Genomic DNA, 13,509 nt, shown 5'->3' on the forward strand with positions numbered 1-13,509 from the left:
ATAATCCCAGGGAACTAATAATACATTTTCTCCATCCCACATGAAAAAAAAAAATGGTCACTGATTATGGGTTCAGATGTTCAAAAATAGAGTATTCAACCATTAATAAATCAGTAAGTCCCTTAACCTGCTCCTTCGGAATTGCTCTAAAAATACTGAATCTGATTCTTCTTGTGCCAAAGTGGAGAAGGGACTGCCTAATGTGCAGGCAGGATTACGCTGGCAAAATCGGTAGCAGGAACAGTGGCCTCGCAGAAAGAGCACGGAGCTGGGTGTCAGAGGACTTGGGTTCTAATCCCAGGTCTGCCACTTGCTTATTGCACGACTTGGGACAAGTCGCTTAACTAAAATGGGCAGCTTGAAGTTGCCGTCTGAGAACAAAAACAGCAAGAAGGGAGGGGGTAGGGTGAGAGGGAAAATGGTTATTTTTTCGGCTTCCTGGACCTGCAGAGGGACAACAGTACTTACTGAATCTTAGTAAGGAACTGGAAACTTTTGGTTTTTCCTACAGGACACATTATTATCAGGAGGAAAAAACCCCAGGCTTTATAATTCATTATAAGTATAAAAATACAATGGTGTGGAGGTTTATCTGCCCTAGAGGGACTGGGTCATGACCCTGCCTACTTCCTCTTAGATCTGCCCAGGATTATATAGATCATACGTAGATTCTCCTATATGCACAGGAGCACATAACACACAAGGCACTATTTATAATATGTTCAGTAATTGGAGAATAAAACAGGCTTGGGTTTGACAGGCAAGTCTAAATTTGGTAAATGTTCCCCAATGGGCATTACTACTCTATGCCAGCAGTAAAAATAAAATTTTCAAGAATTCCAATTTCAGTAAGCATGTGTTCCTTGTAAATGTCACAGTAAGGACTCTATCCCAAGCATAACAGTTGGGGAAAGACAGGTGAAACAAATTACTTAGTTTTTCTTAGGCTTTTAAACAAAAAGCACACTTTTTTCAAGATGCACAGTTGCTCTGTCACAAGTATTTACTGGGTGCAGAGCACTGTACTAAGCACTTGGAAAAGTATAATCCTCTAGAGTTGAAAGATGCGATCCCTGACCCCAAGAACCTTACAGTCAATAAGATGAAAAGCACAAATAATTTAGGTTCTCAATCTGCAACAGTAATGGTATCTAGTAAGCGCCCATTTGGGAGCGATGGGCTGTACTCTGGACAGTTTTCCTCTCACCTTCCATCTCTTTCCACTCCTTTCTCAACAGGGCAGGGAAATATACGACAGCCAAAACCCCAAATGTGGCCAATCCTGATAATAGGCAGTCATTATCATCACTAGTCAACTCCATCAGCCAAAACCCAGAATGCCACTGGCTGGCTAACCTAACCATTAGAGTTGGGTTAGGGTTACAGCTTAACTCCAACATGTATTTTGGATTTGGCAGGTTGCATCAGTCACTGTTGGTAACAGCCAGCTATTATCAGTATTGGACACATTTTGGCTTTTGACCCTCCAAGGGCCAGAGGAAGAGGGATGAGCAGAGCAGCCTCCCTGGATCCCATTTCAAATGAGACCTGGTGGTGGGCTCTGCATTGCTGGCCCAACCAATGCCATCACCCGCTCTGAGGCCCTGCCTCCTCCAGAGAATCCTCCGGATGGGATAGGATTTTCTGCCTGAAAATAATCAGTAGTGACTTGCATTTGGGGACTCTCAGAGCCTCATCATACTGCCTCCCCGGGGGCTCTGGGAGCTTGGGATGGAACTGGGGACTGTGATCCCTGTGTGGGACAGAGAATGTGTCCGACCTGATTATTTTATATCTACCCCTGCGCAGAGTACAGTACTCGGCACACCGTAAACGCTTAACACATACCACACCCACGAAAAAAGCCCAGAGACAGACAACAGCTGATGGAAGCTTCATGCTCCTCTGTAGCCTGCCCTGGCCCACAGTGTTCCAGTTCAGCTGTTCAATTCCCCTGTCCCAAAGCAGCACCGGTTGGAGGTTAGGTCGCCAGATCCAGGACACAGTGGCCAATGGGGGTCAGAGGCAGCAACGGCACAGAGCTGGGGCCTGAGCTCACCCCTCTCCAGAGCACCAGCTAAGTCACGATATCACCACGTAAGCCCAGCATCCCAAAAGATACAGCTCATTCTGGCCACGGCCACCACACTTCCACTGTTGTCCTTATAGGAGCCATTTTATGAACATGAAATAAAAATTTTAGGAGTGGCGGGAGACACAAATGATCGAGACACTTACTGTCCATCTCTCGAAAGAAATGCCACCTTGGAGAGGCAAAGTTCCCCAAAGTCAGAGAGCTCAGAATAGCTATTAGTCTGAAATTGAAGCAAGGTGAGAAAGGAGTACATCTGGCCCCTCTCTCTCCAGGTGCAGATTTATGAGTATATAATTAGTCACTGAATGTCCCGGGCTTTCCCATGAGTTAAGGGACGCATACAAAGGAAGTAGGCTGGGACAAAGACAAGGGACAAGGCAGACTGCTTTGAGAGTGCAGTAATTAGTATCAGAAAAAAAAAGAATCTCCTCTGGGGAAACAGAGTGAGCTGATAGGGTGGTGCCTCGTTAAATATCTCTGCTAAAAGATTTCCCTATAGACGGCCCTCTTAACATCCTCAGCAGTAGGGTCAATGAAGGGCTAGTGGATCGGTCAAGGTGGAAACATTTCAGAACTGTGAGAAAACAAGGTAGCCTGTCTGGGCCATCTGAATTAATTGGGGGTGCTTCTCCTTGGAGACCAGTCCATCTGCTATTTTGAGAAAACATTTAACTCACATTCTCTTCTTGAATTATATGTAAAATAGGTGACACAGAGCCTCTAGATCTGGCTAGCACTCCATAAACAATAAGGTTGACAGGGGTAAAATAATGGTCTTTTTAGAGAAGAGTGTCCTGACGTTCCATATTCTATTCTAAAGCCAACACAAAGGCAACAGAAGGAAATTTGGATTTGGGGGGGGGGGGGGGGGGGGCGGGTCGGGGAGGAGAGGGGGAGAGGTGGGACACATTTTTCTCTGTTAACTCAAACTGACAACTTTGTATTTCTCATAAAGTTTGCTAAAATACTACTCTCTTCCTCTATTTCATTTTCATGAAATATCTTGCGGTGACTACATCCAGAGGAGTTACACTCTCCCAACCATCTCCAAAGCAATAAATGAACAATCGCAGTCTGTCCCTCTCGAACAAGACTAGTCTTCTAACCTTGCAAAATGGACCCTGCAGAAGCATATCAATCAGCTTCTCTCTCTCATACTACTAAGTATGGGGACTTTTATTGTCTCTGCTCTCTCTATTCTGCCTAACAGGCAAAACTAAAAAGCACCTGCTCAGTGGAACCCTAGAAGACAGAACTCTTGAGAATTTCAATCTCGCCAGCTAAAAAGAGCACTGGATTTCAACAGACCCCTGCAGGGTGAGTAACCCAATACAATTGCATGGTAGTTTACAGAAATTGAAACCGGCTATCTAGTTCAAATGACCAAATGAGAGTCTTTTATAGCAATCAGTTTTTTTAATGCTTTAATAATAATGTTGGTATTTGTTAAGTGCTTACTATATGCACAGCACTGTTCTAAGTGCTGGGGGAGATACAGGGTAATCAGGTTGTCCCACGTAAGACTCACAGTTAATCCCCATTTTACAGAGAAATGAAGTGACGCCCAGTCACACAGCTGAGAAGTGTCAGAGCCGGGATTTGAACTCATGACCTCTGACTCCCAAGCCCGGGCTTTTTCCACTGAACCATGCTGCTTCTCTAATTCACTATGGGTTAAAATTTTCTAAGAATCCATTTGTTCCCTTCAATTTAGCAGTGGCTCCACAATAGGCGGCCACCATGGTCTTGGAAATTAAATCAGGTGAGATTTATCCTAATACACAATGCACAAGAACGAAGAGCTGCTCGACCCATTTTACCAAACAAAAACTCAAACTATAAGGTGTTAACCAACAGGCAGTTTTTGTCAAAGTTTCTTAAAAAACAAATACAAAACACCACACATACACACACACCAGACCCCACACCTGCCCAAGCCTCGGTTCTCAGCACTGTAAGGATGTCGTATGGAATGCTGTATGCACCTGTGGCCAAAGGTGATGTCGTACAGAGTGCTATCTGAATGTGCCGTGTACTGTGGTGATCCTCAGAATGGGATGGGGAGGGGATTTTTCTCCCTGCCTCGAGTGGCCAACGTCTGAGGCTGGCCTTGCTGGGTGAGGATCTCTACGCACAACTTCCCCAGCCTGGAGAGGCCTGAGTCAACATCTCCCCAGCTGATCATCTCTCCACCTCTCCCCCATCTGATACAGTAGCAGCTCTCGGGCGGGTTAGGGTTATGGATGACAGTCTATGGTTTGGGCCTGGGGTGGCCGGATGTGTTGTCACTATGGGAGGGGCCGTGAAGTGACACTGCAGGCCTGTTGTTAGTTCCACAGCTGTCCAACATCCAAGGGAGGGGGAGAAGGGAAATGAGAAAAGTGGGGGAGCGGGGGTGAAGTCTGTTACAAAACTTAAGGTTTTCCAGCACAACCTTTTGTGCTCCATGGAAAAAAAAAACGGCCAGCTAAGTCCCTGACTTCTGAATATTGCAAAGCTTATCAGTTAATAGTTTACAAAGTTACCTGTGTCTGGAAAATCTGGATACTCTGCATATGAGGAAGCAGCAAATACGCATTTGATATCTGCTTGGTGGACGTTTCTGTGGAGGCTCTGGAAATTCCATTTCCATATACCTATGATAAAGAAGTGGATAATTCTCCTGTTAATCAAGATACAGTCCATATTTGCTATTTGAAGGGCAAGACTGCAAGAAACTATTATGTAAAACAGACAAAAAAAGAAATAAAGTCACACAAATACATGATTACAACTGTCTTCTGAAATATGCAATTTCTACTCCAGGAAGAAATTAAAGAATCATTTTTTTAATAATCCAGAACTAGAAGAAAGGCAGTTTGTAAAATATTAACCTGACAGACTAGGCTAATTTTCTTCTATGGTAGCAAGGCAGACATTTAGATTAAGTAGAAATAATAAGTGGTATAACCTCTCTAGATTCCACTAAGGCCAGTACTTCTGTCCTAAAGAATGCACTGCTCTCAAACTGGAAAAATAAGTCAATCAATGGTATTTATTTAGTGCATACAGAGCACTGTACTAAGCACTTGGAACAGTATAATTTAAAAAAAAAACTGTTGGTAGATATGATCCCTACCCACAAGGCTCTTAGTATAGAAGGGAAGACAGGTATAGAAAGAGAGAGGGGAAATGTCAGGTTAGAAGGATATGGATAACAGCGAGGTGGGGCTGAGGGTGGGGTAAATATCAAGGGGTTACAGGGTACAAATCCAAGTACATAGGTGATGCAGAAAGGAGAGAGTAGAGAAAATGAGGGCTTAGTTGGGGAAGACCTCTTGGAGGAGATATGATTTTAAGATGACCTTGAGGGTGGTGAGAGTAATGGTATGTCAGATATGAAGGGAGAGGGAGTTCCAGGCCAGAGGGAGGATGTGGGCAAGAGGTCAGCAGTCAGTCAGTCTGTCAGGCAGCGGTGTGGTGGGATGAGATCGAGGTTCAGAGAGTAGGTCGGCGTTTGAGGAGCTAAGCGTGTAGGCTGGGCTGTAGTAAGAAATCAGTGAGGTAGTACAAGGAGGACAGCTGAGTGCTTTAAAGCCCAAGGTAAGGAGTTTCTGTCTGATACGGAGATAGATGGACAACCCTGGGGGTTTCTGAGGAGTGGGGAGACTGGGGGGTGAACTTATTTTAGAAAAGTGATCTGGGCAGCAGAATGAAGTATGGAATAGAGTATAGTAAAGGCTACTGCATCAGACCCAGAAATGTTTAAATTAGATGTTTAAATTAGAGAAGTAGCATGGCTCAGTGGAAAGAGCACAGGCTTTGGAGTCAGAGTTCATGAGTTCGAATCCCAACTCTGCCACTTGTCAGCTGTGTGACTGTGGGCAAGTCGCTTAACTTCTCAGTGCCTCAGTTACCTCATCTGTAAAATGGGGATTAAGACTGTGAGCCCCACGTGGGACAACCTGATTCCCCTGTATCTACCCCAGCGCTTAGAAGAGTGCTCGGCACATAGTAAGCACTGAACAAATACCAACATTATTATTAGATGGGTGAATGACTGGAAGACAATTATGAGAACAAGGCTGACAGTGGTCAAACATCCACGGGATACAGTTTGTGAGGTTCCTCAGGGCCAGCTATCGGTCCCATGCTAACTAACACTTTCACCACTAATCAAGTATATCCATGGGCAAATCTAGGAGACCAGGCTGGGCTACATCTATTCATTCAATTCAATAGTATTTATTGAGCGCTTACTATGTGCAGAGCACTGTACTAAGCGCTTGGAATGAACAAGTTGGCAACAGATAGAGACACTCCCTGCCGTTTGATGGGCTTACAGTCTAATCGGGGGAGACAGACAGACAAGAACAATGGCAATAGAGTCAAGGGGAAGAACATCTCGTAAAAACAATGGCAACTAAATAGAATCAAGGAGATGTACATTTCATTAACAAAATAAATACATCTAGGTAACTTGGTAGTCGGGAACACTTGAGCCCCCTCTAGTCTGTAAGTTCGGTGTGGACAGGGAACGAGTCTACTCTCAAGTGCCTAGTACAGTGCTCTACAAACAGTAAGCATCAAGTAAATTAGATTGATGCACAATGCCTAGCAGCACCATGTTAAAGATTGTTTACTCCAGATCTCCGAAAAAGAAAATTCACCTGTCCATGAATAGAACAGCAACAGATGAACACAAATGCATTCAAGTCCACCCATACCTATATGTGTTAATTCATATCCCTTAGGTAGTTTACTCACCTCACTCCAACAGAAATTAAGTTCATAACCTTATACTCTGTTCCTTCCTCTACTTTTAATGTCTCTCCCGACTCACCTGTAAACTCCTGAGAGCAGGGACTGTGTTTACTAACCCTACTGTAATCTCTCAAGCATTTAGTACAATGCTCTGCAGACAGTAAGGACTCAATAAATAACACACTGAAATTCAAACACAGAGGAGCGGTCAGTTTTTCCTCTTTCATTCTCTCCTCTGACTCTTTCAGGTTGGCTCACCCCCTGGGAATTGACCCTACCTTTTCAATCTGACCCATGCCTGGACCAAGAACCAAGTGCTTCGCTAAACCTGGCCTTTAACTGCCCACCTTAGCCTCAGGTCCTCCTGTCCTCTCTCAAGTTGGCAATCGCCTCAGTCCCATTTTTTTTTTTAAAGCCAACATCCACCCCCAGGCAGAAATGCAAAGTAGAGATCCCTCCCTCCCTCCCATGGAGCCTCACAATGCTCTGCTTCTTGCCTTCATTAAACCCAACTCCCTATATTAACAGAATACGATGGAGAATAAGCTCATTACGTTAAAGAATGAAAAAAAAATGAGAGGGTTTCTTTGGAGGAAAGCATTCAAATTTAGTATGACTATAATGATGGATAAATATTTGCAAACTAAAAGATTCATTAGTAATCCATTCAGATGAGTACATTTAGGGAAGAAAATACCTAAATATTTGCCTAGATAAGGCAAATCTATCCATGGGCAAGTATGGCAAAGATTTAGTGGGTTAGGGTGGATTAGAAAGAGAACCTAAATCAATAGTGTTTTGCTGATGCAAAAGCAAGCACAGGTCTGAAGTACATAAATTCACTGTGCTCTAACTCTGAATCACAAAGTAATCCGCTTACTCAGAGTGGGGCACACCCTCTCCAGATCATATTGCCAAAATCTAGATTCCATAATTTCATTGAATCATTGAAAGTTTAGTGGAGAAGACCTAGGGGATGGATTTGAGAATAACGGGGTAAAAGCAAATGATTTGGTTATTTACTGGCCAGAGGGTAGGGAGCTGGATTCCACAATGATAAGAATCATAGAATGGGGCAAATAAAAGATTATCAGATTGGACACATTTCCTATCCCACGGGGATGCACAATCCATTTTACTCCCATTTTGCAGACGAGGAAACAAAGGCCAAGAAGGGTAAAGCGACTTATCACAGGTCACAGCTGGCCAATAGTAGAGCTGAGTCTCAAAGCTGGGTCTCCTCCCTCCCAGCTCAGTGCTCTTTCCAGTAGTCCTACTGTGGTTTTTATAAATTGGGACTTCTTAACTTACAGAGAACTGAAAGATGATCAGTAAGGGACAGTAACAAGGGATAACAACCAAAATTTCTTTCCCACCTCCTCTGGGCACTACTCCAGGAGAAATTTAGGACAGATGAAAGACAGAACTTCCTGACAGAAAAGCTGCTGAATATTGAAATCCTGAAGATTGTGAAATCTTCTGTGGGTGTCCTCAATGGAATAAATTTGCAATGGTCTCTATCAGCTATAGAACAGCCTAGAGACAGGAGAATGGACTAGTTCTTTAAGTCCCATGATTCTTTAAAACTGTTCAACAGACAACATGAAAAAAGTGGTACATTCTTCTCTTTGTGACACATGAGGGAGCTGTAACAGGAATGGTCACCACCCCATTGGCTGAATTACTGGTGGCGCATGGTGACCCATTCATTTGCAGACCACTTTCCCCCTAAAATGAGGTACACATGAGACACGGACCAGAGTTTAGGAACCTAAGAACAGATGCAGTAGAATATATTTCTGCTACCTGAGTCAGGAGACATTTCTCACTCTGCTGACCCTTTAATCTAGTTCCTCCAAGAATTTGGGAGAGTGCACACTCCCCACACTCAAATGCAATCTGGCAAGCCAAGATCACTGAACTGACTGAAGCCCAGATGATGAACTCTTCATAATAATAATGTTGGTATTTATTAAGTGCTTACTATGTGAAGAGCACTGTTCTAAGCGCTGGGGTAGATACAAGGTAATTAGGTTGTCCCACAAGAGGCTCACAGTCTTCATCCCCATTTTACAGATGAGGGAACTGAGGCCCAAAGAAGTTAAGTGACTTGCCCACAGTCACACAGCTGACAAATGGCAGAGTGGAATTCGAACCCATGACCTCTGACTTCCAAGCCCGTGCTCTTCATAGTGATTGTGAGCTGAAACAACAAGGGGCTATATATTTCAGTTTCTACTCTAGATTTATTCTTATACAGTGCCACAAAAAATGAGTTGACTGTGGAAAATTAAAAGGCCTATATAGCCTTAAAAAACTCCAATAAGACTGTCTTTCTTGCACATCATTTCACCCTGTCACTTACTTCCCTCCTCCAAACTCCCCAGATACTGCTGTCTTACCAAATCACATCTAAGTTCCTGACTACCAGCTGTAACATTCCCAAACCACCAGAAAATGCAACCATGAGTACCATGGTTTTTCCAACTGTGGTTTTAAGCATCCACAGTCAATTTCTTTAGACCATTTTGGCTACCAGAATATAACATTTTAAGTTACTATGGTTTTCCTGACCATGTATCACACTTCCTGGAAAGGACCTGCATACCAGGCCCACAGGACTTGGCTATAAACAAACATTAAAGTCGCTGTAACTGATTTCCCTTGTAACATGAACAGCATATAATTAACAGGCTTACAATGCTTAATTTTGACTCTCATAATCTTTTCCAGACTTCCCCCGCTGGGACCAAACCCACAGATCCCCTTACAGCCTTTGTCCCAAAAGGCTCTGGTCTGTCTTACAGTAGTTTGCCAAACACGAGTGCTTTCAGAATCCTGTCCCCTCCACCTCAGTGGATAAAGAAAGACTGTGCACTTATGAACATAGACATACACACACTCAAACACAATTTGAATATCATTTTCAACCTGTTGAGAGCAGGACTGAAGTCTCCTTTATGTTTGGAGACTAATTAATTACTGAGCACAAATTATACAAAATGCTGAACTATACACGCTCCAGAAGGGAGATAACAGATGCAAATCGTTTGTTGCATTTGTTGATTTCCAGGAACACACTTTCATTTTTAAATTGAATATACTGCTGCTACAATGAGACTCCAGTGAACTGAAAGAATTAATCCCAAAGGTTACTCCCAGGAAAAACACACCCTCAGAAAATGCTTCATTTATATCCTAAAACACCAGTGTTTTAGCTGAATATTTTCAGAGATTGACTGATTAGAGAGGATATGCATCCAAGAGTCTCTGATTAGTAACACCAATAGCTTGGAAAGACACTAAATGCAACTTGGTCAACTAGTCACAATTCTAAAATTCCTTAGGATATTTTTCACGCAAAATCTTTGAGGTGAACTAAGTAAGATTTAATCCCAAATACCCTCCCCAAAAGAGAGAGAGTGAAACGTACTTACCTGATATGAAAGAACTCCGTAAGAGGATGTATTTATAAATAAAGAACTTTCAATGTTGCCTTCCTCAGATGGAAAGAAGATGATTCTGAAGGAAGTTTTTCCCATTGCAGGAATCACCTGAAAATGAGGGTAACATTTTAAGCCAACTCTCAAAACAGGTCATTAAACTATCTATCTTAATCTCCCTGTTGTTGTCTATCCTTGTTTTTGGATCTTTCTCTGCTTAAGCCCACAGAGAGATCAGAACCTTGATGTTTTCATAAACAGGCTAAAAATCTTAAAATCAGAGTCAGCTTTGTAGGAACAGCAGCATGAAGCATGAGAAGCAGCATGGCTACGAGAAGCAGCGTGGCTCAGTAGAAAGAGCCTGGGCTTGGGAGTCAGAGGTCATGGGTTCGAATCCCAGCTCTGCCACTTGTCAGCTGTGTGACTATGGGCAAGTTACTTCACTTCTCTGTGCCTCAGTTCCTTCAACTGTAAAATGGGGATTAACTGTGAGCCTCATGTGGGACAACCTGATGACCCTGTATCTCCCCCAGCGCTTAGAACAGTGCTCTGCACATAGTAAGCCCTTACAAATACCAACATTATTATTATTTTTCTTAAGAACAGATCCAAAAGCTTTCTGGCAGAGTTATCAAATCACTTTGGTTTCCAAAAGTTGGACCCTCAGAGAGTACATGAATACATAGGTGTTCATGCGGAGAAGCAGCGTGGCTTAATGGAAAGAGCCTGGGCTTGGGCATCAGAGGTCATGGGTTCTAATCCCAGCTCTGCCACTTAGCTGTGTGACTTTGGGCAAGTCACTTAACTTCTCTGTGCTTCAGTTACCTCATCTGGAAAATGGGGATTAAGACTGTGAGCCCCACGTGGGACAACCTGATTACCTTGTATCTACACAGAGCTTAGAATAGTGCTCGGCACATAGTAAGCGCTTAACAAATACCATCATTATTCATGCCCAGTCTAGAATGGGCTGAATAGCTGAGGTCCAGTCTGAAATGAGTCCCAGGGGCATGCAGGCGAACTAACATCCAGGCAGATGAACCCAACTCATCCCCAACTGACTTGAAAGTCGACAGACTGCCCCTACAAGTTTGCCTTGGAAGGCTGCTGGGAGATGAAACCATATAGACATCACAGCTACCATACAGGCAGCTTCTGACTTTACTACTTTGGGGTTTAAAGTAATAATGGAATTGACTGTGCACGTACTATGAGCTAGGCATTGCACTGGCGGCTGGAATAGATTCAAGATAATCTCATCAAGATCATCCCCTGCCCCAAACAGAACCCTCAGCCTAAGAGGGAGGGAAAACAAGGATTTTATCCCCTTCTTACTGATGAGGAAACAGGCACAGAGATTAAGTGATTTGCCCAAGGTCACAAAACAGAGGAGTGGCAGAGCTGGATGAACACTGGGTCTCCTAACTTCCAAGCCCCATGCCTTATCCACTAGGGAGAGTCACGGGCTGGCAGACTTGAGTGGGTTTACCTCAAACAGCCACTCTACGCTTTAACAAATCAACTTTTCATATCCGCGATACTAGGCTCATATGTAAGACTAGCTCTGCTTGGTTCCATGTCAATCTGGCGGAAACCACTTCCTCTAGAAATGATTTCTACTTGGGTTTCCTGGGAAGAAAACAGGGCACGGGAGAAAAGGTCTGAGAAAGCACCTCCCCACACTGATCCCAGCATGGCCCTCCCCAAGGCTTCAGCCCCAACCCCAGCCCCACTAACCCCAGAGTTCGCAGCCCCAGTAGGTGGCAACTGCAAGTACAGAAAGGGTCAATAACAAGGGTGGTTAAAAAATACAATACAAAAATAATAATGGCATTTGTTAAGCGCTTACTATGCCCAAAGCACTGGTCTAAGCACTGGGGAGGATACAAGGTGATCAGGTGGTCCCACATGGGGCTCACCATCTTAATCCCCATTTTACAGTTGAGGGAACTGAGGCGCAGAGAAGTGAAGTGACTTGCCCAAAGTCACACAGCTGACAAGCGGAGTCGGGATTAGAACCCATGACCACTGACTCCCCAGCCCGTCCTCCTTCCAGTGAGCCACGCTGCTTTTCTGAGAGGGAGGAGGAACAATACCCTAATTGGGGAAGTGGACCATCTCCATGGTACCCCCGTAAGAGACCCTTTCACTTTACTCCCTGCCTGTTACTGCTTTTTGCATTTTGTTTTAGCTTGTTGCAGTTTCCTCCCAGTTGTTCCTGTTCCCCTGCCACAGCCAGTCTGGCCTGGGTCACTGTGGCTATGGCAGTCCCAGAGGGTAGGTGAAGGGCTGCAGATGGGGAAGAAGCCAGCCCAGCTGGGAAACGAGGTTAAAAAAAAAAAAATTCAATCTAAGTGCCACTGGGATGGGAGGAAATGGTTTGAGGGGGGGCCAATACCCCATAACTTCGATAACACCATTTCTATGAGAAAATTGGTTCTAAATTACAATGCTTCCATTTGGATGCAGTTTTTGGGAACCCACTGTACTGCATGGGCAAGGACTACCAGGAGGTTTCAGATACCCTGAGCCTAAACTGAAAAGTTCAGAAGCAGCCTGGTCTAATGGATGGAGCACGTGTCTGACAGTCAGAAGGACCTGGGTTCTAATACTGGTTCCATCACTTGTCTGCTGTGTGACCTTGGAGAAGTCACTTCACTTCTCTGTGCCTCTGTTACCTCATTTATAAAAATGGGGATTAAGACTGTGAGCACCATGTGGGACAGGGACTGTGTCTAACCTGATTAGGGTGTATCTACCCCAGCGCTCAGTACATTGCTTGGCACATGGTAAGCGCTCAACAAGTACCGTAATTATTATTACCATGGACCATAAAAAAAACTGTGGGGGCGGAGGGAGTATCTGAAGTAAGCTCCCCCTTCACAATGTGGCCCAACCCAGCTCTCTGCCTCACCTACACCTACGGGCAAACTTTAGTTTTCACATTATTGCCTCCCCCATCTCTCGGCACCCAAAATATTCAAAAATACTCTTCTCCAACCCCAAATACCTCTGAGGCCAATTAAATGTGGGGAAGGATCACTGTACGCGCATTCTGATGCTCCTTCAAACAAGTGAAAATCTGCCCTGGACAAGTAGTCAAGACACTAACATATGTTTTTTCACACTACTTTCCTAGCCATATCAATTTTAAATTTATACCCAAATTATATTCCTCTCATCAAAATGTCATTCGATCCAAGTAAATACAAAACAATATAAGATCAT

General features: G+C 43.9%; 1 protein-coding gene across 1 annotated transcript in view; it reads right to left on the reverse strand.

The window, feature by feature from the left end:
* Positions 1–13,509, reverse strand: part of TMEM131L (transmembrane 131 like) — a 146,676-nt gene that overhangs the window by 57,945 nt on the left and 75,222 nt on the right. Inside the window, exons 6-7 of the mRNA XM_007671809.3 lie at positions 10,276–10,392; positions 4,621–4,731 (exon numbers count right to left, since the gene is read on the reverse strand). Of these exons, the coding sequence (XP_007669999.2) occupies positions 4,621–4,731; positions 10,276–10,392 (228 nt within the window). The remainder of the gene's footprint in view (positions 1–4,620; positions 4,732–10,275; positions 10,393–13,509) is intronic.

This window comes from Ornithorhynchus anatinus, chromosome 12 (assembly GCF_004115215.2).
Source record: "Ornithorhynchus anatinus isolate Pmale09 chromosome 12, mOrnAna1.pri.v4, whole genome shotgun sequence".
NCBI lineage: Eukaryota > Metazoa > Chordata > Mammalia > Monotremata > Ornithorhynchidae > Ornithorhynchus > Ornithorhynchus anatinus.